This window comes from Salvelinus namaycush, chromosome 1 (genome assembly GCF_016432855.1).
Source record: "Salvelinus namaycush isolate Seneca chromosome 1, SaNama_1.0, whole genome shotgun sequence".
Lineage (NCBI taxonomy): Eukaryota > Metazoa > Chordata > Actinopteri > Salmoniformes > Salmonidae > Salvelinus > Salvelinus namaycush.
Genome location: NC_052307.1, coordinates 58787378 through 58805345, shown reverse-complemented (window position 1 = coordinate 58805345; position 17968 = coordinate 58787378). Strand labels below are relative to the sequence as shown.

At 46.5% G+C, this 17968-nt stretch overlaps 1 protein-coding gene across 1 annotated transcript in view; it reads left to right on the top strand.

The window, feature by feature from the left end:
* Window positions 1-6974: 6974 nt before the first annotated feature.
* LOC120052327 (piezo-type mechanosensitive ion channel component 1-like) overlaps window positions 6975-17968 on the top strand; it is a 37351-nt gene continuing 26357 nt past the window's right edge. The window contains exons 1-11 of the mRNA XM_038999176.1: window positions 6975-6993; window positions 7230-7356; window positions 8532-8688; window positions 13622-13835; window positions 14476-14689; window positions 15611-15785; window positions 15868-15972; window positions 16092-16268; window positions 16474-16725; window positions 17137-17250; window positions 17542-17709. Of these exons, the coding sequence (XP_038855104.1) occupies window positions 6975-6993; window positions 7230-7356; window positions 8532-8688; window positions 13622-13835; window positions 14476-14689; window positions 15611-15785; window positions 15868-15972; window positions 16092-16268; window positions 16474-16725; window positions 17137-17250; window positions 17542-17709 (1722 nt within the window). The remainder of the gene's footprint in view (window positions 6994-7229; window positions 7357-8531; window positions 8689-13621; window positions 13836-14475; window positions 14690-15610; window positions 15786-15867; window positions 15973-16091; window positions 16269-16473; window positions 16726-17136; window positions 17251-17541; window positions 17710-17968) is intronic.

Sequence of the window (17968 nt, the reverse complement as noted above, 5' to 3'; positions counted from 1 at the left end):
TGTTAATCTCCTGCAGACATGATAAAAACACAGCAGATGTTGTTTTTCAGAGCTGTACAAAGAAAAATTCTATCAGCAGCACAAACCTACTGCTCAATGACGTCCTTATTCTATAGTTAAGTGGGTATACAGAACTATAGAGCTAACCTCTTCACAGCTTTACTCTACATAAATATTGCTCTATTTTAGACAGACAAATCTCCGGGTGTGCTCTTAATCAAATACCAATAAACAGTGGATATGATTTCAGGTCTGGAAAATCCGCTCTTTCCACATCCTGCCCCTATCCTCCACCCACATCCCTGTCTGTGGTAGCAGTTTAATGGTCTATGGTGGCTGTAGAGCGAACAATACAAATGGGACTAATTTTTAACAGCACAGATAAGCACACACACCCTGCACCCAGCCTTAACCCCCAGAGGCTTGTTTATCCAACATATCAACTGGCTCACGCTCCTGAGAGCCAATGGGCGCTATCAGTTCCTGTACTGGTGATGAGGTCTACAGTGAATCAGACCCCATTCCTGCCGCCTCTGGGAAAGTATACACAGAACCGGAAGCACGCTTATTATAGATCATTAAAACAGTTGAATTCTCTCTTCTTCTTTTTTTTCCATCGATGAAAGGATGGGAGATTATATCAACAAGCTGCGTTTAATACAATTCTGTCTCCGTCCTGTTAGGGAAATCTGAGCATGATAAGCTGTGTGGGGTCACATGACTGTTTCTGGGGGAATTGAATATGTGTAAATGGTGTTTATTTCAGGGGGACTTGCTGGTGGAGGTGATTCCCTGTAGGAAAATCCCAGAGTCTGCCAGCCTCTATTAAATGAAGCCTGACAGAGAATAGGATTAACGGTTTTAATGAAAACCATCTTGAATCGTTCCCTGCCTCCAATTATCAGCACTTTTCTTGGTCCTGGTCGCCATGGGAGGACCAGATGCATGCAATCAAGGGGGCAGAACCAGGAGGATTCTGGAGACGTCAAGCAGAAACGACCCCTCCGCCTCACCTCCACATGCTCCTCCTTTCCAGGGAAAATGTCATCTCACCCTCCGTGAATGTGGTGGATCGTGGGGCATATTAGGGTTGAGAGTAGCCATGGTCACAATGTCCTCTGTGGATTAGAGGGTTAAAGGAGCCGTCTTATGTCATACTGCCCTGAGAGCTGACCTGGTTACAGACGCTCTGGCCTGTCTGGAAGGAAACTATGACTGTTTCCAGGGACGGAGAGGAAAACGGAGAGGAAGCTTGTTCCATCTGCATTACAATGGATAAAGGCTACCACATGCATGTGCACTCTTGCTTTCCCCTTTTGTGTTATGGAATCGATCCCATATTGTCATTCATTCAGTAACGTAAGCTAAGACTCAATTAAGTGGATCTCACCAACTGTATTGCCCATAAGGGATGGTATCATTGGATTCATTGAGACCACTGACAGAGAGGACCGTGATAAGGCTTAATAGTCCTTTTCAGCTCCTCCCCAGCCCAAATACACATCACCTGATACACTGTGTTTGACATTCCCTTCAAAATACTGTTTTCCATTGCTCGCTCCCCATTATCTAAATCCCCCGTATTGTACAATCTGGACACGCTGTCGTTTCCCCAGAGCTGATAAGTAAAAGGACAAATATTGAGCACCTGTCTGGAGCCTGCTGGGTTACACTGTTCCCAACATCGGAAAAAGATAGGGGATTTATTCACTGGTATTCAGGTCCGACGCTCGCAGGGTGTTTCATCAAATCTCCTCCCCTGTGTATTCTATTCACACCTGTTGGGGCTTTACAATGTCCCTTCCTGAGGCACAGCTTTCATGTCGCCGGGAAAACATCAGTTTGAGACATGGAGGGTTGAATGTCCCTTCTGGTTTTTGTTTTGTGTGCCTTTTCGTTGAGGAAGGCATCGTGTGGCTTTCAAAGGCTCCAAAGCCCAACTGTCACGCTGATAAATGAGAGGGTGTGAGGGAAATGCACACCAGGCCAGGCCTCCCTAAATGAGTACTCAAGGCCATCCACAGCTTAAACTGGGCAGAGAATAGACTGTGGGAAGGGCCGTAAGTGCCGTTGACAACTAGTTTGCAGCTGATTTCAGATGATTTCTGTTCCATTGCTGATATATTGGACAGGACAGCTGTCTGTTCTCAGACAAATATGAGACCACGCTCAATAGACCCATCTGGTTTATTGGACCAGAATTTCCATTCAATTTGTGTACCTTTTATTTGTCATTTTCCCCTATGGAGAAATGGAGCAGGTTCAGCCATTGAAAATAGAGTCCAGCATTTTGAATAATGAGAGAGAACTAGCATCAGTATGTAAGGTATCTGTCCAACGCCACATGGAGCAAAATGATATACTGCTAGTCTGCACTGAAAAGAGGCTGCATATTTCATCACAAACCATGCCAACCTGTAAATCATTTTAATAATGAAAACAAATTACAACACTATCTTCATTAAATGGCATGTAAAGTACACCTACAAACATATTGGCTATATTATGGATATTTGCCAAGCCTGACCCTTCCTTTCCTTTACCAGCTAGGCAGTGGAGGCTGCTGAGGGGAGGACGGCTCATAATAATGACTGGAATGGAATGGTATCAAACGCATGGTTTTCATCTGTTTAATACTATTCCATTCACTTCATTCCAGCCATTACACTTGATTCAGACATTATTATGAGCCGTCCTCCCCTCAGCAGCCTCCACTGCTGCTGGGAGTTATGTGGGAGGCAGGTTTGCGGGTCAATTCCATTTAAATTCCAGTTGTCTTCAATGCTTTTCAATGAGGAACATTTGGAATTGAAATGGAGTTGACCCCAACCCTGGTGGGAGGAGTGTGAGGGTCTGCGGACCTCTGGGTGGTTGCTTCTCCTGGTTAGATCAGTGGCCTGAGAGAGAGAGAGGCCATGGGGCCAGAGAGGAGCTTTTCCCAGAGGCATGCCTGCTATGTGCCCTCCGCTCCTCTGCCCCCAACAGGAACTGGGATTCCACACACCACTGTTATTTCAGCAGAGTCGTCTTACGCAAACGGCAGCTTTTCTCACACCAACGCAGCGCTGCGACAGGACAGGATGTCAGAGAACAGCACAGATAAGCGTAGGGAGCAGGACATGACGTATGATCCAAACACGTCGTGCAAAACAACAAAACATAAATAAATGTCATTTTTGTTTACTGTCGGGCAGCTGTTTCTTCTGGTGGCTGATTTATTGTTGCTGGTTGGTAGAAGTTTTTAAACAAATGTAGCTTTGTGTAATGAGTTTACTCACATAGAACATGTGAATGAGATCCCTCTAGTAAGCAGGCCAACTAGCAGGGTCAGTGTGTTCTCTCACTCTAATATTTGAGCAGTACAGTACGGGTGGTGTAAGCCAGAGATGCAGTGTGTACCGTACGGGTCGTGTAAGCCAGAGATGTAGTGTGTACCGTACGGGTGGTGTAAGCCAGAGATGTAGTGTGTACCATACGGGTCGTGTAAGCCAGAGATGCAGTTTGTACCGTACAGGCCGTGTAAGCCAGAGATGTAGTGTGTACCGTACGGGTGGTGTAAGCCAGAGATGGAGTGTGTGTGTTTCCAGTCAGTGGATGGTGTTAAGAATTGAAAACCGGTCAAGGTGTGGAGAAATGCGCGATGCAAAAAATACAAGACTTCTATGTTTAAAGGTTTAACAGACAGACGAATAGGAAGACATTACTCTGAGGTTCGCAGCAAATCTTTCCTCTTCCAGAGTGGAGGGCAGACCTAAATACTCTTGCCTTATCTGTTCGCTGTTTCACCCTTTCGTGCCTTGTTTCAAAACATTCAGTCAAGGCTGAGACCTTGGGGTTGAATAGACCTATACATTTGAAACGTCTTAATCGCTTAAGGACACCCATGGCTGATTTTATGGCTCAAGGGCTCAGATAGCAGTTACTAAGACCTGCTTTACGGTGACCTCTGGTATTTGAGATGGTACCTAAAGGCCAAATTTCAATAGGGAATAATCATCAGAAAATAACAGGCCCACAGTGCCCTCATTTAAACCACAACACCCTCTGTACCCTGGACTGTTGTGTCCGGAGGCTGGCCCTGTGTTATGGCCCTCTCCATAACAGCCATGTTTACACTGGCCATCTAAACCAGCTTTTTACGATGCGCTGGAAAAAATAAGCCGTTATGCCTGAGGTCCTCTTTTTGGAAAGCTCCCCCTTTACAAATGAGGTAAATTCAATTCAAGAAAATACTTTGTTTTAATTCAATAACAAACAATAACAAAAACACAGCACAGTATCGCTCAGAGTGCCTGGCAGGTGTCGGCTCATTTCTCAGGGATGAAACTCAGTTAGGTTCTATTTTCGACTTGTGCCTATTATTCCATCTCCCCTCAGTCTAAATCGTGTACAATAATAAATAAACCCAACAGCTGCAGGATAACCTCCAGACCAAACTGTGAAACTTGTGGCTGTTTAGCGGCCTGAGTATTAAACATAATACCCTGCTCTTTTAACGTGCACTGTTTTCCTTTCCACTCTAACCCGGGCCCAGGAACCCTGCAGCACCCCTCCATGTCAGGTGCACTACAGTCACAAGACTTGTTAAAACAATGTTCAGAGCTACTCTCGTAAATGTTCGAATTCCTCCAAATGATCCTGTTTCATGGAAAATCCAGTAATGTCACCCCAGATTTCAGGTTTTAGTTGAGGTTTTACGACGCATACAGCACAAGGGTGAGTGGGGAAGGAGGGCGCCCGCTGAAACCGTTTTTTTTAAAGACGTCACCAGAGCGAATTTCTGCCTGTCTCTGAAAATACAAACTAGGGAAAAAAGGCAAACATGGCCTAGAAAAAAGGTCCTGCGGTTCACTGAGTTAGGGTTTGATCTCCCTGTAGTGAACTACACTACCCAGTGGCCTCTGCTCACCTCTGGCTTTCACCAAGAACCCTGCTGCCCCCCACTCAGATCCAAAACTAGACCTTCTCAGATAGTTCACTATCTGATGAGAGATGATGAGGCCATGACTGCAATGGTTGTCATTGGCTGTCATGTCATGCTGTCCCTGGTGTGAAGATGGATGTGATTTTAATGTGATGTTTGGTTTGTGTTATGTCTTGATAGTACTTAGACATAGTGATGGCAGGTCTCAGATGTCGTTTCCACATTGGTGGCTGTGCTGGTCTCTCCTCAGAGAGATCTCATACGAAACCTGCTCTGGAAAGAAGACTACATACCAAGCTCTGGTTCCCTATGAGGAGCTGGCTCCCTCTGGCCTTGTATTAAGACACTGGAATGCACCTCCACATTCCATTCCTACTTTATCTCTTGGAAGAGGAAACGATCCCAAAGCTTCGATTACGGTGCAGATTACTTAGTGGTGTGCAACAACAGTGTAAATACAGGTAAGTGGGTCTAGGCGTGCATATTTTCTTTAGATGTTTTAGAGGTCATGTCACTCTAGCTGACGGTCCTGAGTAATGTAACGTAGGAATGTAGTAGATGGATATCTCCATGATGACCCTGCAAAGAACTATGATAGGTTATGCTGATAGACCTCCAGGTCCTACAGGAGAGGGAAGGACTCAATAGCCTCCAACTATACTGTGACACAGGACACATGCTGAAGAGTAGCAAGGCAGTTACAGAATTTGGAGTTGAGTATTAAAGAGACTATCCATGTAATGACAATGACATCATGATTTTCCAGTAGCAGGGGTAGAGAGCCGGGGGATTGAAGAGAGGGACGACGGTGCAGTGAACTTAACTTAAACGCACACACATACACACACTTGGAGACAGAGGAGCTTATGTGCAAGGGTTTGGGTTGCAGCAGTTGAGTAGAGCTGTTTGTAGTAAGTCAGGGTGAACTTGTCGTCAACAGGTGGTCTAGGTCGTGTACAACGTCTTCCATTACTATTTACTCCTCTTGGACAAGGTCTCTTCTTTTCCAAAACGTACACTGAGATGTTATTAGCGTGCGTGATGTGTGTCCGCTGGTTGTTACGGTAGGCAGGCTGTGTGTCTGACATTTATCAGCCCTGTCACGTCTCTTTTTTTAAATGATTTTCCATCTCATACATGAAAAGATAAACATGTCCAACACAGAGAGTGTCTGTGATGGATCTTGATCCTGCACAATTGGAAAGGAGGGGGGGGCGAACAGTCTTAACCTTTTCACAAAGTTCACATTGCGTCACTGAGGGGTGCACACGAAATCAAATGTGCATGGTTCACTGTGCATGAAATTATTTAAAAGGATGATGCTCAGAAAGCAGGTCCATGAATAATCCTCTCTCACTGCTCTGGCGTACTACCTCTAACTAGCAATGCAACGTTGAATATTATTTAATCTTCAGGTCTTGTATTAGTCATAAATGTAAATTGGTGTTCGTGGAATAAACTTAAATCTGGGATCAGGGATATGCTTGTAAATGCAATACCTAACCTCCTGAATGCTGTAATTGAGGGGGAGGTAGAGCAGCACTGAGCAGTTAAACTGCCCTTCGCCCTGCAGGCCACAGAGAGAAAAAAGCTCCATAAAACACAATCAAAGCCCCAAGCTTGTCCCTTAACACTGACTTGTTGTAGCTGCTAATTTTCTTGATCCAGTCAACGCCTGTAAAGGAAAATCCCCCATGATTCCACAGGGACCTGCAGCGTTCGTTCACTACACTGGGAGTTTGTGCCCGTGTCTTTCCTGTGGCCCGTTTCACACCACCGATGGGAGCTGACAGCTTTATGGGGAGACCAATCAAAGCTGCCTCACACAAACATGTGGCGAGGAGGAGGGGCTTCAGGGCTAGAGCGGGCAGGGGGCCATTTTATGGTCAGCAGCACAGTTCGGCACGGTCCATGCCATCCACAGGCTTGTTCCCATTTTGTTTAAAAACGGGCAATTAACTGTTACAAGCAATTCCTGCTTAGACTCTAAACGTACTGCTGTGATTACTAGTGCCTCCATGGCCTCAGTATGTGTTCTGACTGGTGGAAAATGAAGCATCATTTTGAAGGTGAGATGATGTTGAGTGAGATCAGGACAGGTCCTTGGAAAACACTTTAACCCACACCCTCTATAATGACCCGCTGTACTGTTCATGCTCGGTTAGTACTGTGCACCCTGCTATTTCCTGAACCTATTTTACCTGAGAGATGGGAGGAACTGATTATCCTCCCTTTTCATATTCTACATTGCCCCCCCCCCCCCCCCCCCCATTCCCCTCTAACTCCATCTCTCTCTTTTCTCCAGGACATACTGGACGCTTCATCAAGGCTCTGTTCTGCACCAGTCTTCTCTTCCTGCTAGCCCATGTCTCCTTCCAGATCTGCCTGTACACTCTCCCTGACCTGGACCATGCACTGGGAAACAACTGTGAGTGAATATAGACGTCTTTGACACAGGCCGTTCCATTGCCATGTTTTCAGTCCGCATATCTAAACAATGGCCTGTGCCATACATAAGGGGCTTGTTTAGGTTCAGTCAATCACTTAGACCTCGTGTCAAACTCATCCCGCCGAGTGTCTGCGGGTTTTCGCTCCTCCCTTGAACTTTTGATTGATGAATTAAGGTCACTGATTAGTAAGGAGCTCTCCTCACCTGGTTGTCTAGGTCTTAATTGAAATGTAAAACCAAAAACCAGCAGACACTAGGCCCTCCTTGGAATGAGTTGGACACCCCTGACTTAGACTAAAGAAACTCCATGAAATCATTGCTTCTCCCTCCCTGATTTTATTTTGACACGTTAAGTCCAGCTGTCTTCACGCTCAGTCTACTGCTCTGTATTCCACGCTGGTGGCTAATGACAACCAGTGAATGCTCCATGCTTACAACCGTCCGTCTGTAGAAAATGTGGATTTTGTTTTGCGTTCTGCACTTATTTTGGCCAGGCCATATAAATATGTCCTCAAGGAGCTTTTAATAGCTCAAGCAGTGTTCTTTGATGTCATATTATTTGCTTCTCTGGACCATGTGAGTTAGTCCACCATGCTGACTCCAGCTTCAGTCTGTCCATGCCTGGGCTCCTCACAAACCCGTTCAAGTAGCGACACGGTGGCTTACTCCCAGAGTTACTGGGGGCTCATGGGAACATCTATGGTAGCTGCAGCAGGACGCTATGTTGTAGTTGTTCTCTACAGTTTTTGCCTTGTATGACATGTCCCGCCCCTAAACGACACTCCATGTCAGAGACAGAGTGGCCTGGGGAGAGCTGGTAGTCCTAACACTCTCTGTCTTTACAGGTAGTTTGTGGGAGACACTATCGAGGCATGTCGGTGTATCCAGGTATGTGAGGAATGTTTGGAAACTGTGTAGCTTGTCACTGAGGATCATTCCTCCCTGAACTGTGTGTGGAGATAATATACTGTTATTTGCAGAATTCAACCAATGTTCACTCTTACATCTCTTTCTGTTCTTTGACCTTATGACTCACTGGTAGTGGTACATGTTATCATTCATGTGCCCTCTTTACTGTCTTTGTGTAAGTGTGTGAGAATGTACACGGTGTAGTTCCTCGTTAGGTCTTTGACCCCTGCATATGGCTCTGTCTTCTAGGCTGCCCTTGGATGACCCGTGGAGTGTGGTGCGTCTGCTGACCCCTGACCTGGGGGTGTTTGTGATCTCCCTGGTTACCCTGGTGGTGTGTAACCGGCTGGTCAAGAAGAGAGATGACGTCACTTTCCTGCCGGTAGCCTCCGACTCCACACAGGGGGTGAGTGGTTATCTACTCTATAGACACAAACTGGGCCTCACCGCTATGCTGCTATTAATACGTGGAACATGCGCGCTCACACACATTTCTCCTGCAAGTGCTAGGTAAAATACCCCAGAAACACTTATATGCAGTGCTTAATTTGAGCCGGATCCTGCCGGAACAGGATCCGGCACCTCGACGTTTTGGACTGTTTTGTTCCGGAAACCTATTTGGCCGGATCTGGTACCTCTCGTGTCATGAAAAATAATTGTCACTTTTTCCAATGTAAAAAATTTGAATAAAAGCCATCACAGTTCATTTGAGTTGCCAATTTGTTCATTCTCCTACGCCCACAAAAAAACGTCATGTGAAAAAGTAGATTTTAAGAGTTGTTTTGGGTTGGGCCGGCCCGAGTCTATGGTTCACGCAACATTGTAACCTATGTTTGAGACCAACCGGTGGCTGTGTGAGAAGAGCGCCAGTATCTCTCACATAGCTAGAATGAGATTCACTTTCTATGATCTCTCTGCTCTGATAGACAGGAGCCTGCAACTGTTATCTCTCCAGCGTTGCACTTCATCGTGTATTTCCTTTATAGAATCATAGCCGCGCCAAGGGTTCTGAAGGAACTGCAGCACCCCTAATGAATTGAAATACATTTGCCAAAGTTATAGAATTACTGCTGTCTGTTCAGAAATAAATTAAATAATTCAGAATAGCCTACTACACAATGAGAAGGCCTATAATTTAGCAATGAGAAAGTCTATACTTTAGCCACAGAGGATCAATAGCTTCTTCTTTTTTAATAGCCTAGCTGTGGATTGTAGTCCAATAGCATAACAAGGAATAGCCTATAGTCAAGAATGCGCGGCTAATCTGTCAGTGATAAACCAGCACGTACATGTAGACAAAACAGGCCTTTCGCAATATTTCAAATACAATCGAGGGAAAATACAGGTTGGAAAGCAAATGGCTCCTGCTGAAAAGGAGCCATTTCCAAATATTGTTTTACAAAAGAGAGAGAGGCTTTTGGCACGAGTGCAACGGCCATCACCAGCAAGTGAGCTGCGCGTCATTGGGTGAGTCAGTGAAACTGGAAAGCCATTTCGATAATTTGTGCGGTATTAAAAAAGATTCTGCCAAAGTCTCCAGTCATGTAAAATGACGTATGAAATGCGTTTATAAAAGTCCCCCAAAAATTGGACCCGAAGCTACTATAAATGTTCCCCATGTGTGCATCTTCTGTAAGTGCCTCTACTCTACTGCGCTATGCCACTACACAAATGCGATGATTATGCATGCAATGCTTTATTCATGCGTTCCGGTACCTCAGAACCCCCCAGGAAACACCTCTCTCGCGCTCACTTTTTTTCCCGGCACCTCCCGATCTTACATATTTAAGCACTGCTTATATGGTAATACTCCGAACCATATATAGTAATGGTCTTGCCCTGCGAATCAGTGAGTCACAAATAATAAGCAGTGTCCCTGGCTTCCACCACTCAGGAAATGGAAGTGGTTGAGTCATTGCTGCATGGGCTGCTCTATATATATATATATATATATATATATATATATATATATATATATATATAAAAAGGAACTTTGTAATGGTGCATTCTTATGGAACGTTATGGCACCCAATGTCTTGTGTCTGATTAAAGAGGAGGGTTATGGCTGAGGTGTTAGAATGAATATCTGAGCTGGGCTGGCCATGTCCGCCTCACCCACTCGCTTGCCTCAAGCCCTTCCACACTTCATATTAACTTCATGTTTTGTACACAACCATTTCTTAAATTTAAATAATTATTTTGTAACAAACATTTGTGCATAATTACTTCGCTATAATCATATTCCAAAATTGCAGAGTATAAAAAGGACATCGCATTCAGAATATTCACAGAATTTAAGCTCACAAAGACGCACAACCGAATGCTTCCGTGAAAGGCCATCTTCCTTTTGTTGCAGCCAGATACTGCTGATAGCACTGTTGTGCAATCACTGCTGATAAGAACAGATTCACCTACTGTCAGCCTATGAGCAAGAGGACATACAGGTACTGGAGGGCAGCATTATTCTCTGTGGAACTGTATCTTGTGGTGAAACGGTGTTGTGGTATGCTACAGTAGTTTAGTGTTACTGCTCTCTGGTGTGTTGGTGTTTGTTGTGGTGTTACTGGGGCAGAGAGAGAGTCACTGTGAGGTAATGGGGAGGTTCCCTCAGACCTGGTGCTGGTGACAGTGGTAGCTATTGTTTCACCAGCTGAGTTGGTTTCCCGCTCTGCTCCGCAGTGTGGCAGGCTAACCCAGCCTCAGCCTGCCTGGGAGAGAGAGGGGCTGCCCAGACGTAATGCTGCCTCCTACCCATGAGCCTCTCATACATACATACATACATACACACAAACAGACACTGAGGTTTCACCAGCCAGTCTATTAGTGGAAGATTTTTCTTCCATTTCCTTTGTCGCTGACAGTCTCCACTGCTCTTCACTCTCCAGACTAGTTGTACTTTCAATCTCATTTTTTTTCTCTCTCCCTAATTTCTTTCTTTCTGTTGCCTTGAGCAACAGCTTTCTACTTCTGTCGTAGCCAGGGCAACCACCCAAACAAACACAGCCTGCGCCGATCTGTGTCAGAAAAGGATAAAAGGACCATGACTTGATCAATGAACAAACACAACCAAACTGCTGTTGAGCCTCTTGTCCACTCTCTGACAAGAGCTTATTACATAGCTACAATTGGCAAAAAAAAAAAAATCTCTAAAGTTTTGTTCTTCATTGGGAGAACAGTCTGTTCTCCTATTTGCTCTCTCTGTTAAATCTGTATATCAGTTAGAATGTTCCTGCATACTGTGTTCTTTGCTTCAGAAGTGCTGTGCTGATTGAGGGAGCACTCTGACAATTGATTGCCATGTGTTGACTGGGTGCCAGGGGTTGCCCCTCTGCTCTGCTCAGACAATACATCGTTCAGACAGACCGCCCACTAGTTCTGCCTGACTGTACAGTACACTCAACAGCAATTGAGCAGCTCTCTCCTCTCCCACACTCCCACTTTCAGACCTGCACACACATCAAAACAACATTCTCACAACATCTCTGTGATGTTGTTGTAACGTTCCGACCGCAACGTTCTGCGGCTGTTCCTGTGTTTGGGAATGAGCGGCTACCTCCAGCCAGAGAGGCTGGGACAATGGTCTTTGATGTGGCCGGGACTCAGGGGACTGGCTGTGGAGCCTGGGGGTTTTCAGCTGGGGAAACAGGAGACTGTGTTTGTGAAATGGGCAGTTTGGGCACATCCTTTAACACATACAGTATACCTCACCCCACCCTCTCATCACACTGCATTCACTTTCCCACTGGCTCACATGGTTTCACTGAGAACTACATCTAAGGAAGGACAGGGGAGCCAGCAGTGGTTTGTCAGTAACATAAATGTTCCTGTCTTATTTTGTAGAGGAGGATTAGTCTTCTTGAAAACCCCAAGCATACTCCATGTGCAGGTCCAGAAACCGAATCACATTAGGTTGTGCACGTGGCTAACCCTTGACCCTGTCCCCCCTGTTCATCCAGGGTGTGTGGGAGGGATGTTGTGCGGGTGACAGGTTGGTGTATGTGACAGGGTGTGTGTGAGGAATGCCATCCCTCTTAGCCCACCCAAAGCGGGGATTCCTCAGTAATGAGACTCCCGTGGTCAACGGTTGACTTCACACGCTGGGGGTGTCAACGACTCCCCTGGAACAGGTCACACTGAGAGGAGGCTGGAGTCATGAAGGCCAGGCAGTCATCAGAGCAGCAGTATAGACCGCAGAGGAGCCACTGGACAGTCGGGAGAAGAGAGGGGACGTGATGGAGGGAAATAGGGAGGGAGTGTGAGGGAAAGAGCAGGAATGCATAACAGATGGATAGGGTGTACTAGGGAGATGGAGAGAGAGGTATGGGAGTGCCGGCGGCAGGAGAGTGATGTTGATGATGATCTCTTGGGAGGAACCCTAGATGAAGGAATGTTCTGGGTGCTTGATCTTTCTGCCTCTAGCAATACTTCTCCCAGACAATCATAAGACCTCGCTAGAAGGATAGAGAAGCATCTGAAAGAAGGGAAAAGTTAGTGAGAGGCAAGCATCTGTCTAGAGAGATACTTCTGGTCATAGAATGAGATGGGAAAAGCGGTATTAATGAAACATGAGGGAGAGGGGGGAGAGAGAGGCCTACTTTCCTTTTATCTGTCTTTTGATAGTTCTACCACTGAGCAGTCAGCAGCACACAGACTAACCCGAACGCTCTAGGTTAAACAGAAGACGACAGGGTCTCCAGGTAATTGGACTCCCACAGACACACACACCACACACTCTGCCTCTTATGTACTGTATTCCATCATCGAGAATAATGTTGCTGATGCTTAATATAATGCATTTTTGGTTATGGAAAGTTGCAGATAGCGCTTTTTTTTCTCCTAAGGGTGTACTATCTAGAACCTTAAACGATGTGATTAGGTGCAGGTGTTTGTCAGGGAGTTTCCCCTTTTGAACATAGTGCCCCAGTCAGAAAGTGATCTCTATGAGTGTGTGATGTACCATGTCAGTTTGACCTTTTACAGTGTTGACCTACTGTATGTACGTAACTGTAGATGACAAGAATAGTATCACGTGTGTATGTCTGATGCTTATGCTTTGTGCCAGGTTCTTGTCATGGAAGTTAAGTGCTCTTGATAACAGGGATACAGATAGCGTTGGATCTGAGATTTACCGTACTGTTGACATTACACTTTATTGAAGTATTTGTTCTCTTACGTTTTATTGTGCAATTGCTGCTGGCCTTGTGCTACAGGGCTCCCTTGCAAAAGAGACCTTTGTCTCAATGGGACTCCCTGCTTAAGTAAAAGTTCAATAATAATAACTTATGAATTTCATTTATGAATATCGGTTTACATTTGCCTCATGCTTTGGTTCTTTCCAGACAGAGGATGGGTCAGAGACAAAGGAGGGTGAAGAGGAGGAGGAGGAAGAGGAGGGCGATGAGGAAGGCATTTCGTCGCCCAGTGAACCTGGGGATGACGTGGTTTCTGCAGCAACTCGTGCCAAGCAGCTGGCGGCCCGACTCCGAGCCACAGCCCAGAAGGTCCTGAGGGACCTGGGCCGGATCCTGGCCATCACCCTGCTGGCTCTGGCTGGTGAGAACAATAGGGAGGTGAGGGTAGAGTGGAGTGGAGTCAAGGGAATAACCCCTGTATTACTGCTTAATTATTAAAGGAAATTAATTAACAGAAGAAAATGAGCAGTTTTCAGTTAGTTTCCTGCAATTCTACACATTTTGACATAGGGTGGAGAGAAATGTTTGCAGTTTTTAAGGATATCTTAGTGAGACTAACAAAGTCAGTGCCCCCCCCCCCCCCCCCCAAACTCTAATTCCATCTTGATGGCTACACGTTTAGATAGCTGGCCACTAGACTAACTTACCAATCTAAAACATTTTTGCTGGCATGGGCCAATTGAGTTACTAACAGTGACTGACATAACAGGAGAACATCTGTTGATGCACAACCAAATTTCTAAATTGCACCTTTTGTATTCTAGTATTCTGCCTGGCAACACCCTGACTGAGTTCCCCCAAAAATGTCATTTTGGTGGGAAATTGAACCAAGGGCCTTCAAAAGGGGGGCGTCCCGTTGGCCGCCAGTTACCTATCCCTGCATTGAAGTATGGGGGAACTGCTTTAAGATATCCATGTATGGTTTGTTGTATTTGAGAGACGACGTGCAGTATTGTTGTATTGTGTTGATAAAGTCCCTCGCCTGTATCTCTGTTCCCCAGGCATCACGTTACCCTCGGCCTTCTCTGCAATCTACTTCCTGCTTTTCATCGGCGTGTGCACATGGTGGGCCTGCCACTTTCCCATCAGCCACCTAGGCTTCAACGTGCTGTGTGTGATGGTGGGCTTTTTCACGGCGGGCCACCTGGTGTGTCTCTACCTGTACCAGTGCCCCATTGCCCAGGGCATCTTCCCCCCTGCCAGCCTGTGGGCCAGGTCAGTGCCCCACCCCACCTCTACCCAAATAAGGAATTCTATTCCGTTTTAGTCATTGTATTTCATGTCTCTAGTAGCTACCCAGCTTTACTTCTCACAGGGACTGGCAGCAGCCATAGCGATGCTCCTGGTTGGCACACTAGCTCAAGATTGTGATTCAAACATATTGATTCTGAAGTGATTTGTACACAATGACTCCTTGGCGCACAAGGTTCTGATAAACTTAATATCTTTTTGGGGTTGTGATCTTTTTGAGACGGTTACAGACTGCACTCTCAGCTAACAGCAGATGAGTGGAACTGAGACAGTTCTCAGTTTTGTTTCATAGTTCTCAGTATCAATGGAGGGAAGGAGGGGGAAGAAGAGGAATGGAGTGAAATGAGGGGAGGAGTGGAGTGGAGTGTGAAAGCTATGTGAGGAAATACTGGCAAGTTGTTTTTGGAATATTACCAAATGCCCCCCCCCATCCATCTCCTTTCCTCTTACACCTGGGATGTGAAACAGGGTGGAGGGGTGGGGGTGATGAAGCCGTCCTGTAGCATTCCATCTCGGTGCCTCAGGGTTTTGGCATAGGATGCTGGAGAGATAGAGGGAGAGATATGTACTGCTGTTATCAAGGCTTCCCAGGTGGAAACACCTGTGATCTTTCTATCTCTCCTTCTTTATCTTGACCTCTACCTCTCGCTCTTAGCCACACTCCGCCATCAACATGAGAAGTCAGTTCCAGCCCACAAATCTAACCTGACATTTCCTCTGCCTTGAAACTATACTTAATAGGTCACGGCAGGGTGAACACAGGGCTAAACTGTGCGATGAAGTTGACATCATCTGATGACGTTTCACAGAGAAACCATGTTTCCACAACTTAACTCCATATACAAGCTTCTGTTACATTCCCTCTCACCTCTTCTCAACCCCCAGACTGTTTGGCCTCAAGGATATCATCAAACCTGGCAACTGCTCCGCCTCCTATGACCTCATCCTTAACACGGAGCATGATTGGCCGGTGTATGTCAACCCCGGGATCCTGCTTCTCCTGTACATCACCGTGGCGACGGTCCTGAAGATCAGCAGCCACCATGGATCGGCTGACAAGGTACCAACATCAGCATTCAAAGGCATGAAACATACCTCTCTGTCTGTGCTGCTTTCTGAATCAGTACTTGCTTATATGACAGGGTGAGGAGGGGGCCCAGCTTGTCAAAGGAACAGAGGCTGGAGGAGAAGAGGTGGAACTGAAGCCCTGGTCCGCTCAGAGACGACCCAGCCAGGACGACACTGAGGTGGGCATGAGATGCCTGATAGCACCCCTGCCCTGCCCCATGCAGTCCAATGCACTGCTGTACGCCATTCTCTGACTGTGTGGTGTTGTTGTTTATAAAGGTGTGTGTATGTGTTCCAGAACACGCTTCTGTCTATAGATAGCACAGGAGATCGTGTCACCAATGGCTCCAGTCATCAGGACTTGAGCCCAGGGCTCAGTAGCGCCCCTGATGCACAGCACGGGGACCACCCTCTGCACCTGCTGGGTAGAGTGGTCATGCAGCAGAGCTACGTGTGTGCTCTCATCGCCATGATGGTAACTCAGAAATTTAATTCGCATTCTAAGTATATCCTCTCTATGAGCCCTAGGGGTATATTAGGCTATGTTCCAATATCCACACTAGAATACCACTAAGAATGCATGGGATATTGGAACCAAGCCTTAGTTCTGTGACAGCAATTCTCAGTGAGGGTATGTCATGTCTTACCTGAACTCCATCTCCCATGATGCCCCTCTGCAGGTGTGGAGCATCACCTACCACAGCTGGCTGACGTTTGTGCTGCTGCTGTGGGCGTGTCTGATCTGGATGCTGCGTGCGAGGCGCCACTTCGCCACGCTGTGCTCTCCCTTCATCCTGCTCTACGGCCTGGCCCTCTGCTTCCTGCAGTACGTCTGGGCCATGGACCTGCAGCCGGAGCTGCCCCGCACCATGAGCCTTAGGCAGCTGGGTCTGGACCGAGCCCAGTACCCCTGCCTCCGCCTGGGGGCCATGGTGAGGGGGTAGGGGTGGAGGGGACAGGGTCAGCAGTGGGACAGAGCCTCTGGGAAATGTCAATGAATGCAGTCTGTTAAGTGCCTACAGGAAATTGATAGTGCAGTAGTCTGTATTCTGAAGACTGAATAGCTGTAGTAAACATGTCCACAAGGTATCATTTAGTGAATACCTGAAAAGTTCAACCACTCAACAAATATTTTATGTGTAAAACATGCCTGTCACATATGCTGAATAGGCTATTTAACTGTATATGCTCCTGCACTTTCTTAAAAGGTTTAGAACCACTTAAAAGTGCAGTCCTGCAGTCAATCTCACGAACAGTGTCAAGACTGTACTCCAATGGTGGCTCATTTCACAACTCTCTCCTCCGCTCTTCTCTCCCTCTGTCTGTTTTGTTGATCCTGTCAGCTGCTGTACACGCTGACGTTCTGGCTGCTCCTGCGCCAGTCAGTGAAGGACAACTTCAGCAGGAAGAAGAGCAGGTCTACCCCTCTACAGGAGGTCACCACTGGAGGTGAGAGGGTACACTTCCGATTCACACTTTCTCTACACAAAGAAGTACTTCACCAAAGTTATGAAGTTCCCAGGTGTGTGTGCTTTAGTATGGTCCAGTCACATTCTCTCCCGCTATCTACATTTGACATTTTAGTCATTTAGCAGATTCTCTCATCCAGAGCCACCTTTACAGTAGTGAGCGTGTCAATTTTCGCACTGACTGCGAATCATGTGCGCCGTGCAGTATGGCAGTGTCTTCAGTTTGGTTAGTAACAAGGTGCTCCTTCTCCCTTTGGGTCCACAGAGGGGAGCGGGCAGAACGAGTCTGTTCTGAAGGTTGTGGGCAGACTGGTGATGAGCTGCTATGCCAAGTACTGGATCTACGTGTGTGGAGGCATGTTCATCATGGTCAGCTTCGCTGGCAAGCTGGTGGGCTACAAGATCATCTACATGCTGCTCTTCCTGCTTTGCCTCTGTCTCTACCAGGTAGGTAGACACCATCAGTCCAGGGGGTCACACTCTGAAGTCCTTTTAAACTATGACCCCCATCGTCAACTCCTTGCGATTTCCATATTACAATACTACTTTATTGGTCCGACTGCTACTTTGTACGTGTGTTTTCTGCTTCTGCTCTCAACCCTCCACACACAAACAAACATGAGTGACACAGGGTCAGCCCACAGTGCAGCACACAACAAACTGGTTTTCTTGTGGCAAATTGCCCCTGGTCGCACTGGGGGTAACT